We start from the raw sequence: 18,689 nt of genomic DNA, 5'->3' as shown, positions 1-18,689 counted from the left end.
AGACTATAATGGCATTGCATTCAAGGTAACTTCTTTAAAAATCATATATTAAACTGTGCTAAAATTTGCTTTGATGATAATTTAATTCTTTTCTTTTTTTGGAAGCTGGCCAAATGTTTGAACCCCAGACCTTGGTATTATCAAAACCACGCCCTAACCAACTGAGCTAACTGGCCAGCCCCTATGATTTAAAATTTTTATTGATCCCTGTACCAGCCAGCCACCAAAATAAAAATTAAATTAAATTAAATGAATAAGTAGAATTTTTATTGAGGACTTAGAGTATGGAATGGATGGCTTTAAAACTATTTTCGTATGATAATGACATTTTGGGTTTTTTGGTTTTTGTTTTTTATTTTTATCTGTTAACAATCCCTGCTGAAGTATTTATAGATGAAAGGGTCTGAGATCTGGAATATGCTTTAAAATATTAAAGGAAAAAAAAATCTGGTAAGGAAATAGTTAAAACACTGTTGCAAAACAATCCGGGCAGTTTCTCAAATGATTAAACATGGACTTACATGTGACCCAGCAGTTCCACTCCTTGGTATATACCTAAGAGAAATTAAAACATATCCATGCAAAAACTTACACACCAATGTTTATAGCAGTATTATTCTCAATAGCCAAAAGGTAGAAACATCCCAAATGTTCATGAACTGATGAATGGATAAACACAATGTGGTATATCCATGCAGTGGTGTTATTATTCTGCCATAAAAGGGAATGAAATACTGATACATGCCACAACATGGATGAACCTTGAAAACATCTATGCTAAATGAAAGAAGCCAGACACAAAAGACAACATAGAGGCCGGCCCGTGGCTCACTCGGTAGAGTGCGATGCTGATAACACCAAGGCCACAGGTTCGGATCCTATATAGGGATGGCCAGTTTGCTCACTGGCTGAGCGTGGTGCTGACAACACCAAGCCAAGGGTTGAGATCCCCTTACCGGTTATCTTTTAAAAAAAAAAAAAAATTTTTTTTTTCTTTTTTTGGTGGCTGGTGGCCGTAATAACTTCGTATAGCATCCATTATACGAAGTTATACGAGCCCGTGGCTCACTCGGTAGAGTGCGATGCTGATAACACCAAGGCCACGGGTTCAGATCCCTATTCAGGGATGACCACGTAATAACTTCGTATAGCATCCATTATACGAAGTTATACGAGCCCGTGGCTCACTCGGTAGAGTGCGATGCTGATAACACCAAGGCCACGGGTTCAGATCCCTATTCAGGGATGACCACGTAATAACTTCGTATAGCATCCATTATACGAAGTTATACGAGCCCGTGGCTCACTCGGTAGAGTGCGATGCTGATAACACCAAGGCCACGGGTTCAGATCCCTATTCAGGGATGACCACGTAATAACTTCGTATAGCATCCATTATACGAAGTTATACGAGCCCGTGGCTCACTCGGTAGAGTGCGATGCTGATAACACCAAGGCCACGGGTTCAGATCCCTATTCAGGGATGACCACGTAATAACTTCGTATAGCATCCATTATACGAAGTTATACGAGCCCGTGGCTCACTCGGTAGAGTGCGATGCTGATAACACCAAGGCCACGGGTTCAGATCCCTATTCAGGGATGACCACGTAATAACTTCGTATAGCATCCATTATACGAAGTTATACGAGCCCGTGGCTCACTCGGTAGAGTGCGATGCTGATAACACCAAGGCCACGGGTTCAGATCCCTATTCAGGGATGACCACGTAATAACTTCGTATAGCATCCATTATACGAAGTTATACGAGCCCGTGGCTCACTCGGTAGAGTGCGATGCTGATAACACCAAGGCCACGGGTTCAGATCCCTATTCAGGGATGACCACGTAATAACTTCGTATAGCATCCATTATACGAAGTTATACGAGCCCGTGGCTCACTCGGTAGAGTGCGATGCTGATAACACCAAGGCCACGGGTTCAGATCCCTATTCAGGGATGACCACGTAATAACTTCGTATAGCATCCATTATACGAAGTTATACGAGCCCGTGGCTCACTCGGTAGAGTGCGATGCTGATAACACCAAGGCCACGGGTTCAGATCCCTATTCAGGGATGACCACGTAATAACTTCGTATAGCATCCATTATACGAAGTTATACGAGCCCGTGGCTCACTCGGTAGAGTGCGATGCTGATAACACCAAGGCCACGGGTTCAGATCCCTATTCAGGGATGACCACGTAATAACTTCGTATAGCATCCATTATACGAAGTTATACGAGCCCGTGGCTCACTCGGTAGAGTGCGATGCTGATAACACCAAGGCCACGGGTTCAGATCCCTATTCAGGGATGACCACGTAATAACTTCGTATAGCATCCATTATACGAAGTTATACGAGCCCGTGGCTCACTCGGTAGAGTGCGATGCTGATAACACCAAGGCCACGGGTTCAGATCCCTATTCAGGGATGACCACGTAATAACTTCGTATAGCATCCATTATACGAAGTTATACGAGCCCGTGGCTCACTCGGTAGAGTGCGATGCTGATAACACCAAGGCCACGGGTTCAGATCCCTATTCAGGGATGACCACGTAATAACTTCGTATAGCATCCATTATACGAAGTTATACGAGCCCGTGGCTCACTCGGTAGAGTGCGATGCTGATAACACCAAGGCCACGGGTTCAGATCCCTATTCAGGGATGACCACGTAATAACTTCGTATAGCATCCATTATACGAAGTTATACGAGCCCGTGGCTCACTCGGTAGAGTGCGATGCTGATAACACCAAGGCCACGGGTTCAGATCCCTATTCAGGGATGACCACGTAATAACTTCGTATAGCATCCATTATACGAAGTTATACGAGCCCGTGGCTCACTCGGTAGAGTGCGATGCTGATAACACCAAGGCCACGGGTTCAGATCCCTATTCAGGGATGACCACGTAATAACTTCGTATAGCATCCATTATACGAAGTTATACGAGCCCGTGGCTCACTCGGTAGAGTGCGATGCTGATAACACCAAGGCCACGGGTTCAGATCCCTATTCAGGGATGACCACGTAATAACTTCGTATAGCATCCATTATACGAAGTTATACGAGCCCGTGGCTCACTCGGTAGAGTGCGATGCTGATAACACCAAGGCCACAGGTTCGGATCCTATATAGGGATGGCCAGTTTGCTCACTGGCTGAGCGTGGTGCTGACAACACCAAGCCAAGGGTTGAGATCCCCTTACCGGTTATCTTTTAAAAAAAAAAAAAGGAAATGGAACCAGCAAGTAGGAGCCAGAAACAGGAAAACAACCAAACGGGGTTAGGAACAAACCAGAAAATTTCAAGATGGTGTCTTCTTACCAAAGGACTTCATTTTGTAGTGACAAATAAATGTTTTCTAAGTTTTACATGTTACATTGGTTTATTTATTGTTTGTTTTCTCAGTTTGTGAGTTAGGATCTTGTGAATTATGATCATTTTATTGAAATAGTAACATCAATTAGAGTAGGACAATTTAAGCCAAAGATATACGTGAAAAATATATTAAAATACTTTCATGGTTAGTAAGACTCAACATTATGAAGAACTCAGTTCTTCCTAATTTTTTTTAATTCAGCATAATCCCACTCCTATCTTCAAGAATATAGCCAGAAAAATACCAAAATCATTAAACACTAAAACAGTGTGACTTGGGCACATGAATAGACAGATTGTTGGAGCAGAGTTTAAAGTCCTAAAATAAATCATATTCTTATGGAAGTTTAGTACATGATAAAGATAGCAGCAGCAGGGGAAAAAATGGTTTCTTCAGTACATGAAATTGTTGTTATAGGACAGCCATCTTGAAGCAAAAGATGTTGGATCCATGCCTTTCACCATAAGCCAGGATAAACTTCAAACAGATCAAAGTTCTAAATGTTTGAAAAAGAAAAGAAATCATAAGAGTAACTTAAGGAAAATGTAGGAAGAAAACATGGAGAAGGCCATAAAAGAAAAAATTAACATATTCAATTACATCACAATCAGAAGATCCGCATAGCTAAAAAAAAAAAAGTGAAAAAAGTCAAATAAAGGGATGGCCGGTGGCTCACTTGGGAGAGGGTGGTGCTGACAACACCAAGTCAAGGTGTTTAGATCCCCTTACCGGTCATGTTTTTTAAAAAAAAAGTCAAATAAAAGATAAATAAACTGGAAAAACATTGCCATTCCTATTAAAGACAAAGGGCTGATTTCCATAACATGTAAAAAAACCCTCAAAATGTGTAAGAAAATGACCACTGACCCAGTAGAAAAATAGGCCAAGTGTAGCAACAGAAAGGAAATACCCTTAAATATATGAAAAACTACTCAATCTCACAATAGAAGAAATGCAAAATAAACGTACCCAAACACTTATTACACTGGCAAAAATCCAGAAAGGAGACAGAAGCATGCATTTTATCAATCAGGAAACTGAAGCTCATTGAACCAGAGAAGCTACCTAAAGTTTACACAGTTAAGTATAGCATCAAGAATATTGGGCTGGCCAGTTAGCTCAGTTGCTTAGAGCATGGTGTTATAACACCACGGTCAAGGGTTTGGATCCCTGTACCAGCCAGCAGCCAAAAAAAAAACAGATGTGTCTTTGATTTTTAGCCTAAAACTAAAATATTTCCCCTACATGTGTTTGACTCTCCATATGCTCAGTATATGAGGGTATTGTGGATATTATTTGATGTTAAAGTGGAATTTTCTTTGTTCAAATTTACCTTCATATAAGACATAACAACTACAGTTCCTTGAAGTTGATATGACAAGCAAACAGAAAGGACATTGTTGGGTGGGAGGGAGGAGAGGGAGGAGGGAGGGAGTTTTCGGTAATGGGCCACAATAATCAACCACATTGTGTATCGACAAAATAAAATTTAAAAAAATAAAATAGATAAAATAAATAAAAACAAATTTACCTTCATATAAAAAGGATACTTATATAAGCCAAACATAATAAAATTGAAAAAAATGTGTTCTAAATGTTATTTCGGTGTCTACTGTAGCTGTATTAACCTAATAAGAATTTTACAGAATTATGTTGATTTTTAAAGTGTTCTTTACCCGGATTTCAGAATCCATGCTCCTATTGTTTACGCTGTCAGGTGAACAAAAGTACTGCACCCCAAATTGGGGTGATCCAAATTTGGGCAAGGCAGAGATGGGAATTTCCCTTCTAATCTTTTGACCAACATCAGGGCTGATTTGTTTCTGGTAACTGCTCCCATACCAGCCACAGAGGGAAGCCAAAGAGAAACAAAATTATGGCCTCCTTCTAGAGCCACTGGGGGTCCAAAGCCCTCTACCTACCACACTCTCAGCTCCTTCCTTTTCTCCCTCCTCATTCCTGTTTCTCTTCTTCCCCCTCTCCCCCAGCAAGTATGATAGACTAAACTTTCCTTTACCTTACTTATCTATAGAATAGTGGTAGGTTGTATTAGAGGTAATTTTTTCCTATAAATTTATTTTATCTTCATGCTAAGGCACAAAAGTTATGGCTAGTAAAAAAGATGTGCTTTCAGATGGAAAGTTGTTCTTTTGATAGGCTAGGAGACCATCATTTCCCCTTTCCCTTCTACTTATCTTGGTAAGTAGAATGGGAGCTGAAATCTACCATAACAATAGACATGTTTAACATTAAATCAGTGATTGTATACTTCACTGTAGGGAAGCATATAAGTGAAAGAACATAATCTTGAAACTAAAAAGAGCCCCAAAAGGTTCAAATAATACTGTATCACATGGGCAGTGTGTGAAGGTGTACACATTCTCAGGTGCATTGCTCAAGCCAGCCCGAGTATTGCAGAAAGGAAAAAGGATTCTGGCACTGTTTCTTCCAGCTTCTCTCCTGGCCCTAAAATCTATTAAAGCTATGTGGCTTAAACTCAGCAGCTCTGTTTTAAAATACCCACTCAAGCTACATGGTTCTAAATAGAACTAATGACAGCCAGAAAAGAAAGGCCTGTAGAAACTTGCTCTGACAAGGAGCTGATGTCTATAAACAGATTAGTAGAAGGCAGCAAAACATCTTTCTATCGCCATAACTTTTGTGTTTTGGTAAGGAGATGAAATAAAATAATAGGAAAAAAAATAGCTATTACACAGCCTACCACTATTCTACAGGTAAATAAGGTAAATAGAGTTTAGTCTGCCATCTCTTCATATACTGTGCTTGATGAATCCGTTTAGTAATTAATCATAAATATCCACTAATTAGTGTTAGATGCTTAAGGTCTGTCTATGGGAAAAATAATAGACAAAGTGGACTTAGAAGAAGGAACAGGTGAAAATTTTTATCTGAGTTCTTCAAAACATTCAGCTTAATTAATTCTTAGTTCAAAAGACAAAGCCAACTTCACATATCATTTGTAAAAGGATAAAGGGATAATGTGGCTAAAGAAATCCTGAAACTATATTAAAGTTACTTTTGAACTGCTGATTAGTAGCCAGAAAAAAGATTTGAATTGTTTCCCTCTAACATCATATAAGACTTCATAAGGAGGTCCAGCCCGTGGCTCACTTGGGAAAGTGTGGTGCTGACAACACCAAGTCAAGGGTTAAGATCCCCTTACCAGTCACCTTTTTAAAAATTAAAAAAAAATAGGGCCAGTCTGTGGCTCACTTGGGAGAGTGTGGTGCTGATAACACCAAGGCCACGGGTTCAGATCCCTATTCAGGGATGACCAGTTAGCTCAGTGGGGAGAGCATGGTGCTCACAACACCAAGTCAAGAGTTAAGATCCTCTTACCAGTCATCTTTAAAAAAATAAAATAAAAATAAAAATAAGACTTCATAAGGAAATGTGATCATTCAACAAGTATAAGATAGATAAAGTGCCTAAATAATCTACTTGACAATGTGTATAGAACATGTACAGTGGAAAGTAGCTATACCAGTGGTTCCCAAATTTGTACATTCATGAGAATCACCTGGGACCTTTAAAAAATTCCAAATCCCAGGCCACACTGCACATCAATTCTAACAATCTCTGGGAGTGGGACACAGGCATCACTGGCAGTTTTTAAACTCCACAGGTGATTCCAATGTGCATAAAAATTGGGGAACCACTAGACTATAGAATGTTATACTTATCGGTTATCGTATTAAAAGAGTGTCAATGGTGATAAGATTCATATGCATGATTATCATGTTATTGTTATTTTCAGAGCTTCCCTCATTTATGTAGTATAATTGCTTCAAATGTTTCTTCTACTTAAAAATAAATATTTTAACATCAATCATCATTAATCTGCTTGCTAAAATCTTACTGACCATTTTCTTCTATTTTCCTATATCAACAGGAATTAGCAGCAATGAAACAGATTCTCATTAATATGCGTAGTAAACATTCTGAAAACAACTTGCTTCTTACTAAAACGGAATCAAAAAATGTGACAGAAAATCAGAAATCAAAGACTTTGTATGTGCCTAGAGAACATGAAGACAATACATTTATACCCAAACCAACACTATTTGTAAGTACAATTTTTAAAACTTAGAATTTTAGTATTGTTGATTTTCACCGAATATATTTTACTTACATTTTTACCTCATACATTTTGGTTTTAAACTAGTTTTTATAGTTTTATGAAGGGACCTTGAAAAATCTGTATTTATCCCTTTTCTGAATGTGTATGTTATCTATCTTACAAATGATAGCTGGATTTTATGTTTCTAGTTAATACATTGTACTTGCCCAGAAACTAGCGTAAATCTAGCACTTACCTCCCTCTCCCTCCAGGGACTAATTATAGGGAAATAAGAAAGGCATTTTGGGGCTGGCTGGTTAGCTCAGTTGATTAGAGCATGGAACTGATCGCACCATAAATCTAGCACTTACCTCCCTCTCCCTCCAGGGACTAATTATAGGGAAATCAGAAAGGCATTTTGGGGCTGGCTGGTTAGCTCAGTTGATTAGAGCATGGAACTGATCGCACCAAAGTCCAGTGCTAGATCCCTGTACTGGCTAGTTGCCAAAAAAGAACAAAAGGAGTGAAAAATATCACCTGCCCCCTCTTATTTGTAAAATAGCATATTTCCCTCATAAAATGTAAAACCAATCACATTAACAAACTGAAATACATTGTTGGGTAGAAAAAGTATATACACAAAAAGTAGTAAAAGAAAAAGAAATACGAAAAAATTAGATTAGAAGTAGAGAAAATAAATTAGGAAATACTGAAAATTATATATTTAATAAGAATAGGGATAGAAAGACCAACAGGAATAAAATAGGAGTAACATTATTAAATATTTCACTTTACTTCAACATGGTTTCCCAACCAAACTTTCATTTCTCAGAAGACACATGATTTTTACTTCTGAGCATAGAGACTCAAAACTGGAAAAGTTCTTTCTATGATATTCTGAATCAGTGAGTCCCCAGAATCTTAATTTTTTTAAACTCCCTAGGTGATTATTATAATCAGTCAAGTATGAGAACATCTGATCTAAACCATTTTATTATACGCTCAGATAATGCTACTCAAGATCAATGAAATAAAAGAGATTTCTTAGCGATTATATAATTCAACCTCCTTTTTAAAAAAAAATGGCAGAAAGTTGCATTCTGATCAAATAAGGGGCAATTATTAATTATTGTAAGGATACATGTGGCAGTAATAGAATCTAAGCTGACAAAATGGAGAAAACAAGCCTCAGCTGGCCAGCCCAGACACAAGGCAGTTCTAGGGATTTCAGCAGCTGAGTCCGTGGATCTTTTCCTCCGTAGGACATCAGCTTCTCTTTGTTTCTGTCCTAGTTTCTGCTTACTCACAGTTCCCACTTCCTCATTAACTTGCTCACAGCCCTTTGTCTTGAGACAGGTTTCTGTGCATACTTTCCGCATCTACTCTCTTATAACCTAGTTCTCCCTGTATTTTCCAAGACTGAGAATCTAACTGGCGTAGCTCATCCTCGTTGGGTGATACCTTTTTGTGGCAAGACTTACTAAGGTTATTAGCCAGCCTACAGGATAACTGCCCTTACTGGTGAGCAGGGGGTCACATGATGCCAAATATAACTGCCTAAAGCTATTTATTCAGAAGGACTGTGGCTAGGCAAGTTTTCCTTGGAAAGTCGGCTGAGATTATGGCAGACATTTTGCTATGTCTATTATATTGTAATCTACAGGAAGAAGGCAGAATGAATACATAGACTTTAATGGGAAAATAGAGTCAGATCACAACCACAGGATTCAGCCAAATACATAGAGCCTATCAGCACTCTGATCTGCATTTCTGACCCTGACTTCCTACATTTCTGACTCCTTCTGACCCTGACCTCCTGCATTTCCTACACTTCGTGACTGAGGTAACAGGATAACATTAAGAAGATTTAAGCCTGGCCGGTTAGCTCAGTTGGTTAGAGTGTCATGCTGATAACACCAAGGTCCAGGGTTCGATCTCTGTACTGGCTAGCTACCAAAAAAGCAAAAGAAGATTCAATATGTAAAGTATTAGTTGGGTAGTTTTATTTTTTTCTTTTTGTTTGTCTGTCTTTTCTATTTTATTCTATGACTAAGTGGGATTTTTTTTACATAAGGTAATTTTTTTTCAAAAGAGATATGAGCTCAAGATGTCCTGATGAAAACTGAGAGATAATACTGTAAACCAGTCGAATCAAGACTATGTGCTCAGACAGAATTTGTAATGTGAACTGACTGGATAACCTGGGGCAAGTCATTTAAATGCTGTCAGCCTATTCTTTCCCGTAAAATTAGAAGGGAAATTGTATGAAATGAGTTCTAGACTCTTTATTCTAATATGCTATGATTCTCTTAAGGAATAATTTTTAGTTATTCTTTTGAATACTTTCCATTTTTCATAACAATAGTTTCCTTGTGTTTCTTTTGAACTTGTTAATAAGGAATGTATGATGAAAATATTTGAAATAAGTTCTAATAGTTTTACAACCTTATGCTGTTATAGCTAAAATGAAAACATTTCTAATTTACTTCCAGATCCTTTGGCTGAAATTATTTGCCATTGGTATTTTCTCTGATATTAAATTTGATCATGGATGGATGCATATTTATCTATTCATCAAAGATATGAGGAGAGGGCCGGCCCGTCCCAACACCAAGGCCAAGGGTTCGGATCCCATATAGGGATGGCCGGTTCGCTCACTGGCTGAGCGTGGTGCTGACAACACCAAGCCAAGGGTTAAGATCCCCTTACCGGTCATCTTTTTGAGAAAAAAAAAAAAAGATATGAGGAGAGCACACGCAAAACTACTGTTAACTGGGCAATGGGATGGGAGCAGAGCTCTGATGTAGAAGGAAAGGAGAAAAAAGAGCTTGACATTTTCCTTTAGGTTTTTTTTTTTTATTTATACGAATGTTTTGCTGTGTGCATGTGATATTTATATAGGAAGATGACTCCAAAAGGTGAATTTTATGGAAAAGTTCTGGCCATTGAAATCACACATATTCAGGCATGTAGTGCGCCAGCAAAGACTAATTAAACCTCAGAATGTAAATGCCTAGAGACGAAAGCTGTATTCCTATTGTCTTGCCCAGCACATGAACAAAGCAAATACTCAATAAATATTTGCTGAGGGGGAAAAAAAGCAGTTATTTACCTCTTCAATTTAGTTATCTTCTTAGCTGTTAAAACTCTAAACTGGGTGGGGAACTTTAATGTTAAACTAAACTACAGGAAGAATGAAAGCAGCACCTCTCAAGACTATGGTTTTTTCTACTTTTGCAACAGGCAACACCACTTCGGTCTTTTTCATTGAGAAACACCCAGTTCATTCCCATTAATCATCTACTTTCTCTCTCAAGGTAGCTTTAGCCGTGTTTGCCCTTTTTTCTACCCTCACGTATCTCCTTCCTCGAAAAAACTGGAGCTATTCTAATCCTCTTTAGAACAACTTTCCTTTTTCCTTTCTGAGCAGCATGCAACTACTTTTTGCTAGTTTTCTCCTGCCATCCTATTCCAAAATACCATTTATACTCAAAATTCATATAATTGTCACTATTTTCTCAATAACTTCTTTAAAATGTGGATACTGACAACCCTACTCTTAGTCTTTTCTCCAAGTAAATAGTAAGCATTAAAACACAAGAGCCCTAGGCTCCAAGTAGTGTAGGGAACATGATAGGAATGTGTAGCACCAGTATATAGTGTATGAAGTGTAGATTATAAGTTTATGATGGAGTTCAGGTCGCAGCTTGTACTGGTTAGCTCATCAGCTAGCATATGTTGGATGGATAAATTAAGTTTATTTAATTTATACTCAAATGGTTATATAAACCACATGATTCTCTAGCAGTGCTTTAGAAGCCTCCATGTGATCATCTAGAAGGAAGAAAATATTCAAATAAGTACAATTCAGTTTAACAAATGTGTACTGACTGTATGCAAGAAGCTGTGCTAAACATTGTAGAATATCCGATCATTAAGATAGTCTGCTTTAAAGGTATTGCTCCACCAGAATCAAGGACGGTAAACAAATAACAATACTATAAGGCAAAATTGGGTAGCCTACTTTAAAGGAAATACAAATTGCTATGTAAATTCAAAGAAAGAATAGATACTGTGATGTTGAGAGGCTCCAGACTACCTTGTCAGAAAGGAATTACTTGAGCTTGGCTTTGAACAATGTATAAGATTTTGACAGGTGAAGATGAGAGTTAGAAATTCCAAAGGCAAAGAAAATATAATATTCACAAAATATTTTCTAACTTGTGTTTCTTTTCACTATTCAAGAATAGGATGGGGCCGGCCCAGTGGCGCACTCGGTAGAGTGCGGCGGCGCTCCCGCCGAGGGTTCGGATCCCATATAGAGACCGGTCCGCTCACTGGTTGAGCGCAGTGCGGGCGCGACACCGAGGGTTGTGATCCCGTTACCGGTCACGAAAAAAGACAAAAAGGAAAAAAAAAAAGAATAGGATGGCTTCCCCATATCAGCCAGATGCCAATAAAGAGAATAGGATGGCGAATACTGTATGTATTCTCTATATCTAAACTTTATTTCTTTCTTACTACATTCTTATGTCTGACTAGTCATGTCATCACCTATTAACACTTTTCCTTAGGACAAATAAAAGTAGGTAGGTTATACCTGGAGTATTTAAAGTAATAGAGACAGAAAGTAGAATGGAGGTTCCCAGGGGCTGGTGGTGGTGAGGAGTTATTATTTGATGGGTACAGAGTTTCAGTTATGCAAGATGAAAAATTTCTGTGGATGGATGGTAGTGATGGTTGCATAACAATGTAAATGTACTTCCTGTCACAGATCTGTACATTTAAAAATGGTTAGGATGGTAAATTTTATGTTATATATATTTTACCACAATTTTTTAAAAAATTTTAAGTAGATAGGTTATAAAAAAATTTTTTCTCATTATTTGTTCATGAGGAAAAGTTTATAATTTTGTCAGAAATGGAATTTAGGAGTTATTTGTAACATAGTAATATAATGAATACAACTATTCGAATGTTTTAAGACAATATACCCACACTGGGGTAGCTTTACCACAGAGTTGTGTCCTAACCCTGTACCTTTCAACACTTTTTATATCATAAGACACATAGAAAAGTATAATATTTCTATGGCACCAGGATAAATGAACTTTGCTGGTAGATTAAGGGGGCTCTAGGCACTCCAGATACGAGGGGCTGAGGAGCTCCGTAGCTCAACATACCTATAACACTTTCTTGTCACATTTATGTTTGGAATCTCTGGATTCACTTTTTAATGTTGAATCTAGATTCATCTCACCAAAGTATGACCAGACCTCAAGATATCTAGCTATGTACATTTACATTTTTTAAATATTAATTTTCCAATTTCTAGTTTCAGGAATGTTAATTGCAACCTCTTCTTGAAGTATGACCAGACCTCAAGATATCTAGCTATGTACATTTACGTTTTTTAAATATTAATTTTCCAATTTCTAGTTTCAGGAATGTTAATTGCAACCTCTTCTTGATGTAATTTAGCTGGTAAGCTAAATTAGAAATAAGGAACTTTTTAATGAGCGTGGGATTAAGGCAGTGAGAGCTGAATGATCTCAGCAAGGGTTGCATTTAGTTGGTAGTAAAGCCAGATCAATTATCCTAGACTCACTTAAGTTAGGTACTACCTGTGAGGACTCAGAAATATTTATTTGATTCCAGCTTACATGTTTTTTGGAAAACAAAGTAATTATGTCTACCGGGCATAGTCTTTCTCTCCCTCAGAAAAATATACTGGTTAAACACTAATAGATTCTTAATCTCTAGCTCTTTTTCTAGATTCCAGGACTAATCCACCAGGTTTATTATGTCTGCATTTATCAGGCATCATTCTTTAATGATTTTAACAAACTTTCCTAATGTTATAATCCCCAAGTTATACATTAATGTTTTAGTTGGCTACTTCTGGATGACACAAAGGTACCTGTTTTATCAGTTATTTGTCTCCAAAATCAATTGTAACATAGTAAATTACTTGTAGTAGGTTTCCAGTTAACCATGCTATTTGTTTCTTCAGCAGCTTTCTGAGCTCCTTACTAAATCTGGAATATAGTTTACTTTGGGACCTGTTAACAATCCACTGACAATTCAAGGTTTTAATTAATTTGTACTGTTTCTTTATAAAATTACAAATATAATTAACTTAAACCAGTACATAAAAATTAAGATAGTGTTTCCAGTATAAAAGGTTATGTTTAGACTGGCTGGTTATTGCAGTTGGTTAGAGCGTGATGTTATAACACACCAAGTCAAGGGTTCAGATCCCCATACCAGCCAGCAGCCAAAAAAAGAAAAGCGAGTTACCTTTAAGTAATTGATATGTCTAATATAATGTTAACATATATATATGAAAAGGGCTTCATATAATGGAGCCTACAAAAGTCTTAAATTTAAACTAAGGGCCATCTTCAGTTAAGAGGTTAATTCTGTTAATAACTGAAGAGGCATATCAAATTTTGTTACATAAAGCATCATCTTATGGTATGAAGTTATTAAATAACTTCAATAATAGAGTAGAATAAAAAAAAAACACTGCTGTTCAAACAGCTAAAAGAATAGAATTATCAAAATAAAAAGCAGTTAATTGTATATCTGAATTATTTTCTTGTGCCCATTTTATTTAACAGTCATTTATCAAGACTTTCTTTAAAAGGCAAGTAGCAAATATTTTAGGCTTTGTGAGCCACACACAGTCTCTATTGAATATTCTTTGTTTGTCTTTACCTTTCCTTAAAAATGTCAAAACCATTCTTAGCAGGCAGTTCATCCAAAGACAGACCATGGACCATAGTTTGCCAGTTTGTGATCTATCATATGCTATTTGCTCAGTACTAATCAGGACTTGGTAAAGGCTTAGAAACTTCCAGTGTCTGGAACTTAGGGCTATCACTAATGGATAGTACATTACAGACTAAAATACAGTCACACATCACTTAACAATGGGGGGTATGTTTTGAGAAGTGTGTTGTTAAGTGAATTCATTGTTGTACAAACATCATAGAATGTACTTATGCAAATCTAGATATGTAGCCTACTACACACCTATCGCTCCTAGGCTATAAACCTGTCTGTATAGCATGTACTGAATACTGTAAGCAATTGTAACAGGATGGTAAGTATTTGTTTATCTAAACATAGAAAAGGTACAGTAAAAATATGGTATAAAAGATGAAAAATGGTCCACCTATATAGGGCACTTAACATGAATGGAGTTTGCAGTACTGCAAGTTGCTCTGGGGGAGTGAGTGAGTGAGTGGTTAGTGAATGTGAAGGCCTAGGACACCAATGCAGACTTTATTAATATTGTACATTTAGGCTACACTAAATTTATTTTTAAAAATTTCTTTAATAATAAATTAATCTTAGCTTACTGTAACTTTTTTACTTTATAAAATTTTAATTTAATTTTTTTTTTTTTGTCTTTTTCGTGACCGGTAAGGGGATCACAACCCTTGGTGTGGTGTTGCCCGCACCGTGCTCAGCTAGTGAGCACACCGGCCAGTCCCATATAGGATCCTCCTGAGTGCACCACGGGGCCGGCCCAATTTTTAATTTTTTTTAACTTTTTGACTCTTTTGTAATAACACTTAGCTTAAAACAAAAATACATTATACTGGGCCGAGCCCATGGCGCACTCGGGAGAGTGCAGCGCTGGGAGCGCAGCAGCGCTCCCACCGCGGGTTCGGATCCTATATAGGGATGACCAGTGCGCTCACAGCCACTCACTGGCTGAGTGCAGTGCGGCCGGTCTCAAAAAGGACCAAAAAAAAAAAAAAAAAAACCATTATACAGCTGTACAAAAATATTTTCTTTCTTTATATCCTTATTCTATAAGCTTTTTTCTATTTTTAAATTTTTTTGTTTTAGGGCTGGCTGGTTAGCTCAGTTGGTTAGAGCATGGTACTAATGACACCAAGGTCCAGGCTTCAATCCCTGTGCTGGCCAGCTGCCCCCTTCCCATCCCCCACCCCCACCCCGAAAAAAAGACCTGAAGGAAATAAGAGCACATGATTCTTATTTTATTTTCCAGTGGATTGGAATTAGTTGTAAATGTATCTTGTAAATTCTAGGGCAACCACTAAAAAGTTTATATACACACACACATAACTGATATGCTAAGAAAGGAAAGAAAATGGAATTGTATAAAATGCCTGTTAAAAACCACAAAAAGGCAGAAAAAGTAGAAAACAAAAATTGGAACAAAGAACAAGGGCAACAAATAGAAAACAGTAACAAATAATGGTAGATATTAACCCAACTATATCAGTAATGACTTTGAACATCATGGGTCTAGACACACCAATTAAAAGACAGAGATTGTCAGAGTGGATCAAAAAATGAGACCCTTTTTGTATAAACAAATTTTTAAAAAGACCCAACTATATGTTGTCTACAAGAAACCCACTTTAAGTACAAAGATATATTTAGCTTAAATGGGTAAAGAAAGATGTACCATAATAACACTAATGAAAAGTGGGAGTGGCTGTATTAATTTCAGACAGAGCAAACTTCAGGGAAAGTTATCAGAGATAAAGTAGGGCATTGGGCATTACATAATGATAAAAGGGCCATTTTTTTGCAGCTGACCAATACTGGGATTCAAACCCTTGACCTTGGTGTTATAACCCCATGCTCTAACCAATTGAGCTAACCAGCCAGCATAAAGGGGTCAGTTCTCCAAGAAGACATAACAATCCTGAATGTATATGTGCCTAACAAAAGAGTGTCAAAATACATGAGGCAAAAACTGATAGAACTGCAAGAAGTAAATGAATCTACTGTTGTAGATTCCCTTTCATGCTAAGATCCTGAGATAGACAGAAAGGCTACTGTATTACACAGCCCTCGCTCACAGCTTTGTGGTAGGCTCTTGTGGGTCACTTAGGTTTAACCAAGGTAAGAATTCCCACTTAGTTCATTTTAGAAGGATAAGTTTAGAAGGATTGTAGACAATGAATTGAACAAAGTAGAAGAGAGAACCAATCAGAATAGGAAGCTCTTGCAGGAACCAAGCCAGAAATGATGACAGCCCAAAGTAAACCAGTGAGGTCAAGATGGAAACAGGGCACAGAGTTAAAAAAATATTTCAGTAAAAGTTAGAAACTTTTTAGTATAGATGAGAGGAAGGGGAAATCGAGAATGAAGAGGAATAAAACATTTCTGGTTTAGGTGAAAGTATTAGTAGCTCTAATTAGAGGTATGGTAGTATTAGTAACTCTAATTAGATGGGGATCAGGGAGTGAGATGGAGGGTCCACTGGTTTATTGTGATGGCAATTGAACCTGGCCAAAATCATGGATAAGGTCAGGAGGAGCTGATTATTGGTGTCACTTCCAACATTTTGTGTATTGGCTATGACATATGAAACAATATTTAAAAAAGATAAAAGAATAAGCTATCATACTTATCTATATGCCTGTATACATACATATATATAGTATATTATGTAAAATAGACTGTTTTGATTGGAATCAGTACCTTGTAAGGAGTTCTGAATGCTTTATTCTGTAACAGTTCACCTCCCCTGCTTTTTTCTTACTCTTCTGTATAGCCTGGCTTTTTTTAGGCTGAAATGGTTGAGTAATAAACCTAAAAAGTACTCCAGTAAATGCTTAGCAATTCAGAACATCCAAAACACAATAACTTGGATATAGTAGTTCTTCAATAAATATCTATTGAATGATATTTATATCTAACATATCTATACAGATGAGGCAATTAAAAAGAAGTTGTGTCCTTGATTTTTTATAATTCTCTTTGAAAATAGAATCAATTCATAAAATAGTCACCTTGTGGTATATGTTAGTTACAGGGTTTGAACCACAAAACACAGACGTGTGTTTTTTCTACATATATACCAAGTGGGAGATTATTTCAGACAAAAGAAAACTTTGTCCTTAAGTATTCTTCTGAATTAAGAAAAGCAATTATTTACTATCATTTACATAAAAAGCCTCAGTGTAAATAGGTACTTGGTTCTCTGAATTGCCTCTCTTGTCCTCCTTGTAAGCATTTTATTAATTTTCTTTTTTCTTTTTCTTTTTTTTTTTTTAACAGACTAAAAAAGAAGCACCTGAGTGGTATAAGAAACAAAAGATGAAGACCTGATGTTCTGAATGGGAAGTATTTGCTGTATCATTATCAACTCCTGAAGTTATCTTTCTGATAGGAAGAAAATCATCTTAATCATGTACTTGGCATTTTTTAAATAACTAATTTAATGTTTATTTTAATTAGTGTTAAGAAACTTCAGCATAATCAGGATGTATAAAGTGCAAACAATAATATACTTTATATTTGGTTTTATCTATTTTGTTACAAAATAAATGTTCAATACATTTTAAGTGTGTGGCTGACAAATATTTTGATGAGAATATTTTCTAGACTACATAAATTCCAGGTTTGAATGTCATAACACAAATACCAAGACACCTTACATTTTTAAAAATTAAGAATCTTTTGTAGGGGCTTGCCAGTTAGCTCACTTGGGAGAGCGTGGTGCTGGTAACACCAAGGTCAAGATTCGGATCCCCACACTGGCCAGCTGCCAAAAAAAAAAAAAGAATCATTTGTGAGGTCCACTAGAAGGTGCTTCAAAATCCCAATAATGGTGGTCAGATACCATGTGGGTGGATTTAGATTGCTGATTCTTTCTTTGGGTTCTGTTTTTTTTTTTTTTTTTCCTTTTTGTCTTTTTTCATGTCCGGCAACAGACCACAACCCTCAGTGTCATGCCCGTACCGGACCAGGACTGGCAACGGGATCGCAACCCTCAGTGCTGCGCCCGCCCCTCACTCAGCCAGTGAGCGGGAACCGGTCTGTATGTGGGATCCGAACCCTCGGCGGGAGCGGCGCCGCGCTCCCAAGTGGCGCACTGTAGCAGTGCACCACCGGGCCGGCCCTGGGTTCTGTTTTTTATTATATTTCATATTATCATTAACTAATAAAATCTGGCAGAAAGTCTGTTATTCCATTGGTGAAGTAAAAATTTGATAGAAAGTTTGTTACTACATTGGTCATATTTCTGGTCCAGATAAAATATGGACCAAATTTATGGTCAGTGAGAAAAAAGTCAATAAGATTTTTTTCTTGTCATAAAATATGTTCCATTTCTCACTGAATTGTTATAATTTAAAAGAAAGGAGGGAGGCAAGTGAGAGAAAAGAATATATATACACACACAAGTGTAAGTATACATGTGTGTGTAATATATATACATATTA

At 37.2% G+C, this 18,689-nt stretch overlaps 1 protein-coding gene across 1 annotated transcript in view; it reads left to right on the top strand.

Moving 5' to 3' along the window:
* LOC103599966 (progesterone-induced-blocking factor 1) overlaps positions 1-17,810 on the top strand; it is a 164,090-nt gene extending 146,280 nt beyond the window's left edge. The window contains exons 13-14 of the mRNA XM_008584173.1: positions 7,303-7,476; positions 17,524-17,810. Coding sequence (XP_008582395.1) covers positions 7,303-7,476; positions 17,524-17,574 — 225 coding nt within the window. The 3' untranslated portion in view covers positions 17,575-17,810. The remainder of the gene's footprint in view (positions 1-7,302; positions 7,477-17,523) is intronic.
* Positions 17,811-18,689: the final 879 nt, after the last annotated feature.

The sequence above is a fragment of the Galeopterus variegatus genome, unplaced genomic scaffold (assembly GCF_000696425.1).
Source record: "Galeopterus variegatus unplaced genomic scaffold, G_variegatus-3.0.2 Scaffold3166, whole genome shotgun sequence".
NCBI lineage: Eukaryota > Metazoa > Chordata > Mammalia > Dermoptera > Cynocephalidae > Galeopterus > Galeopterus variegatus.
Note: the sequence above shows the minus strand (reverse complement) of the source record. Positions and strands in the feature narration are given on the sequence as shown.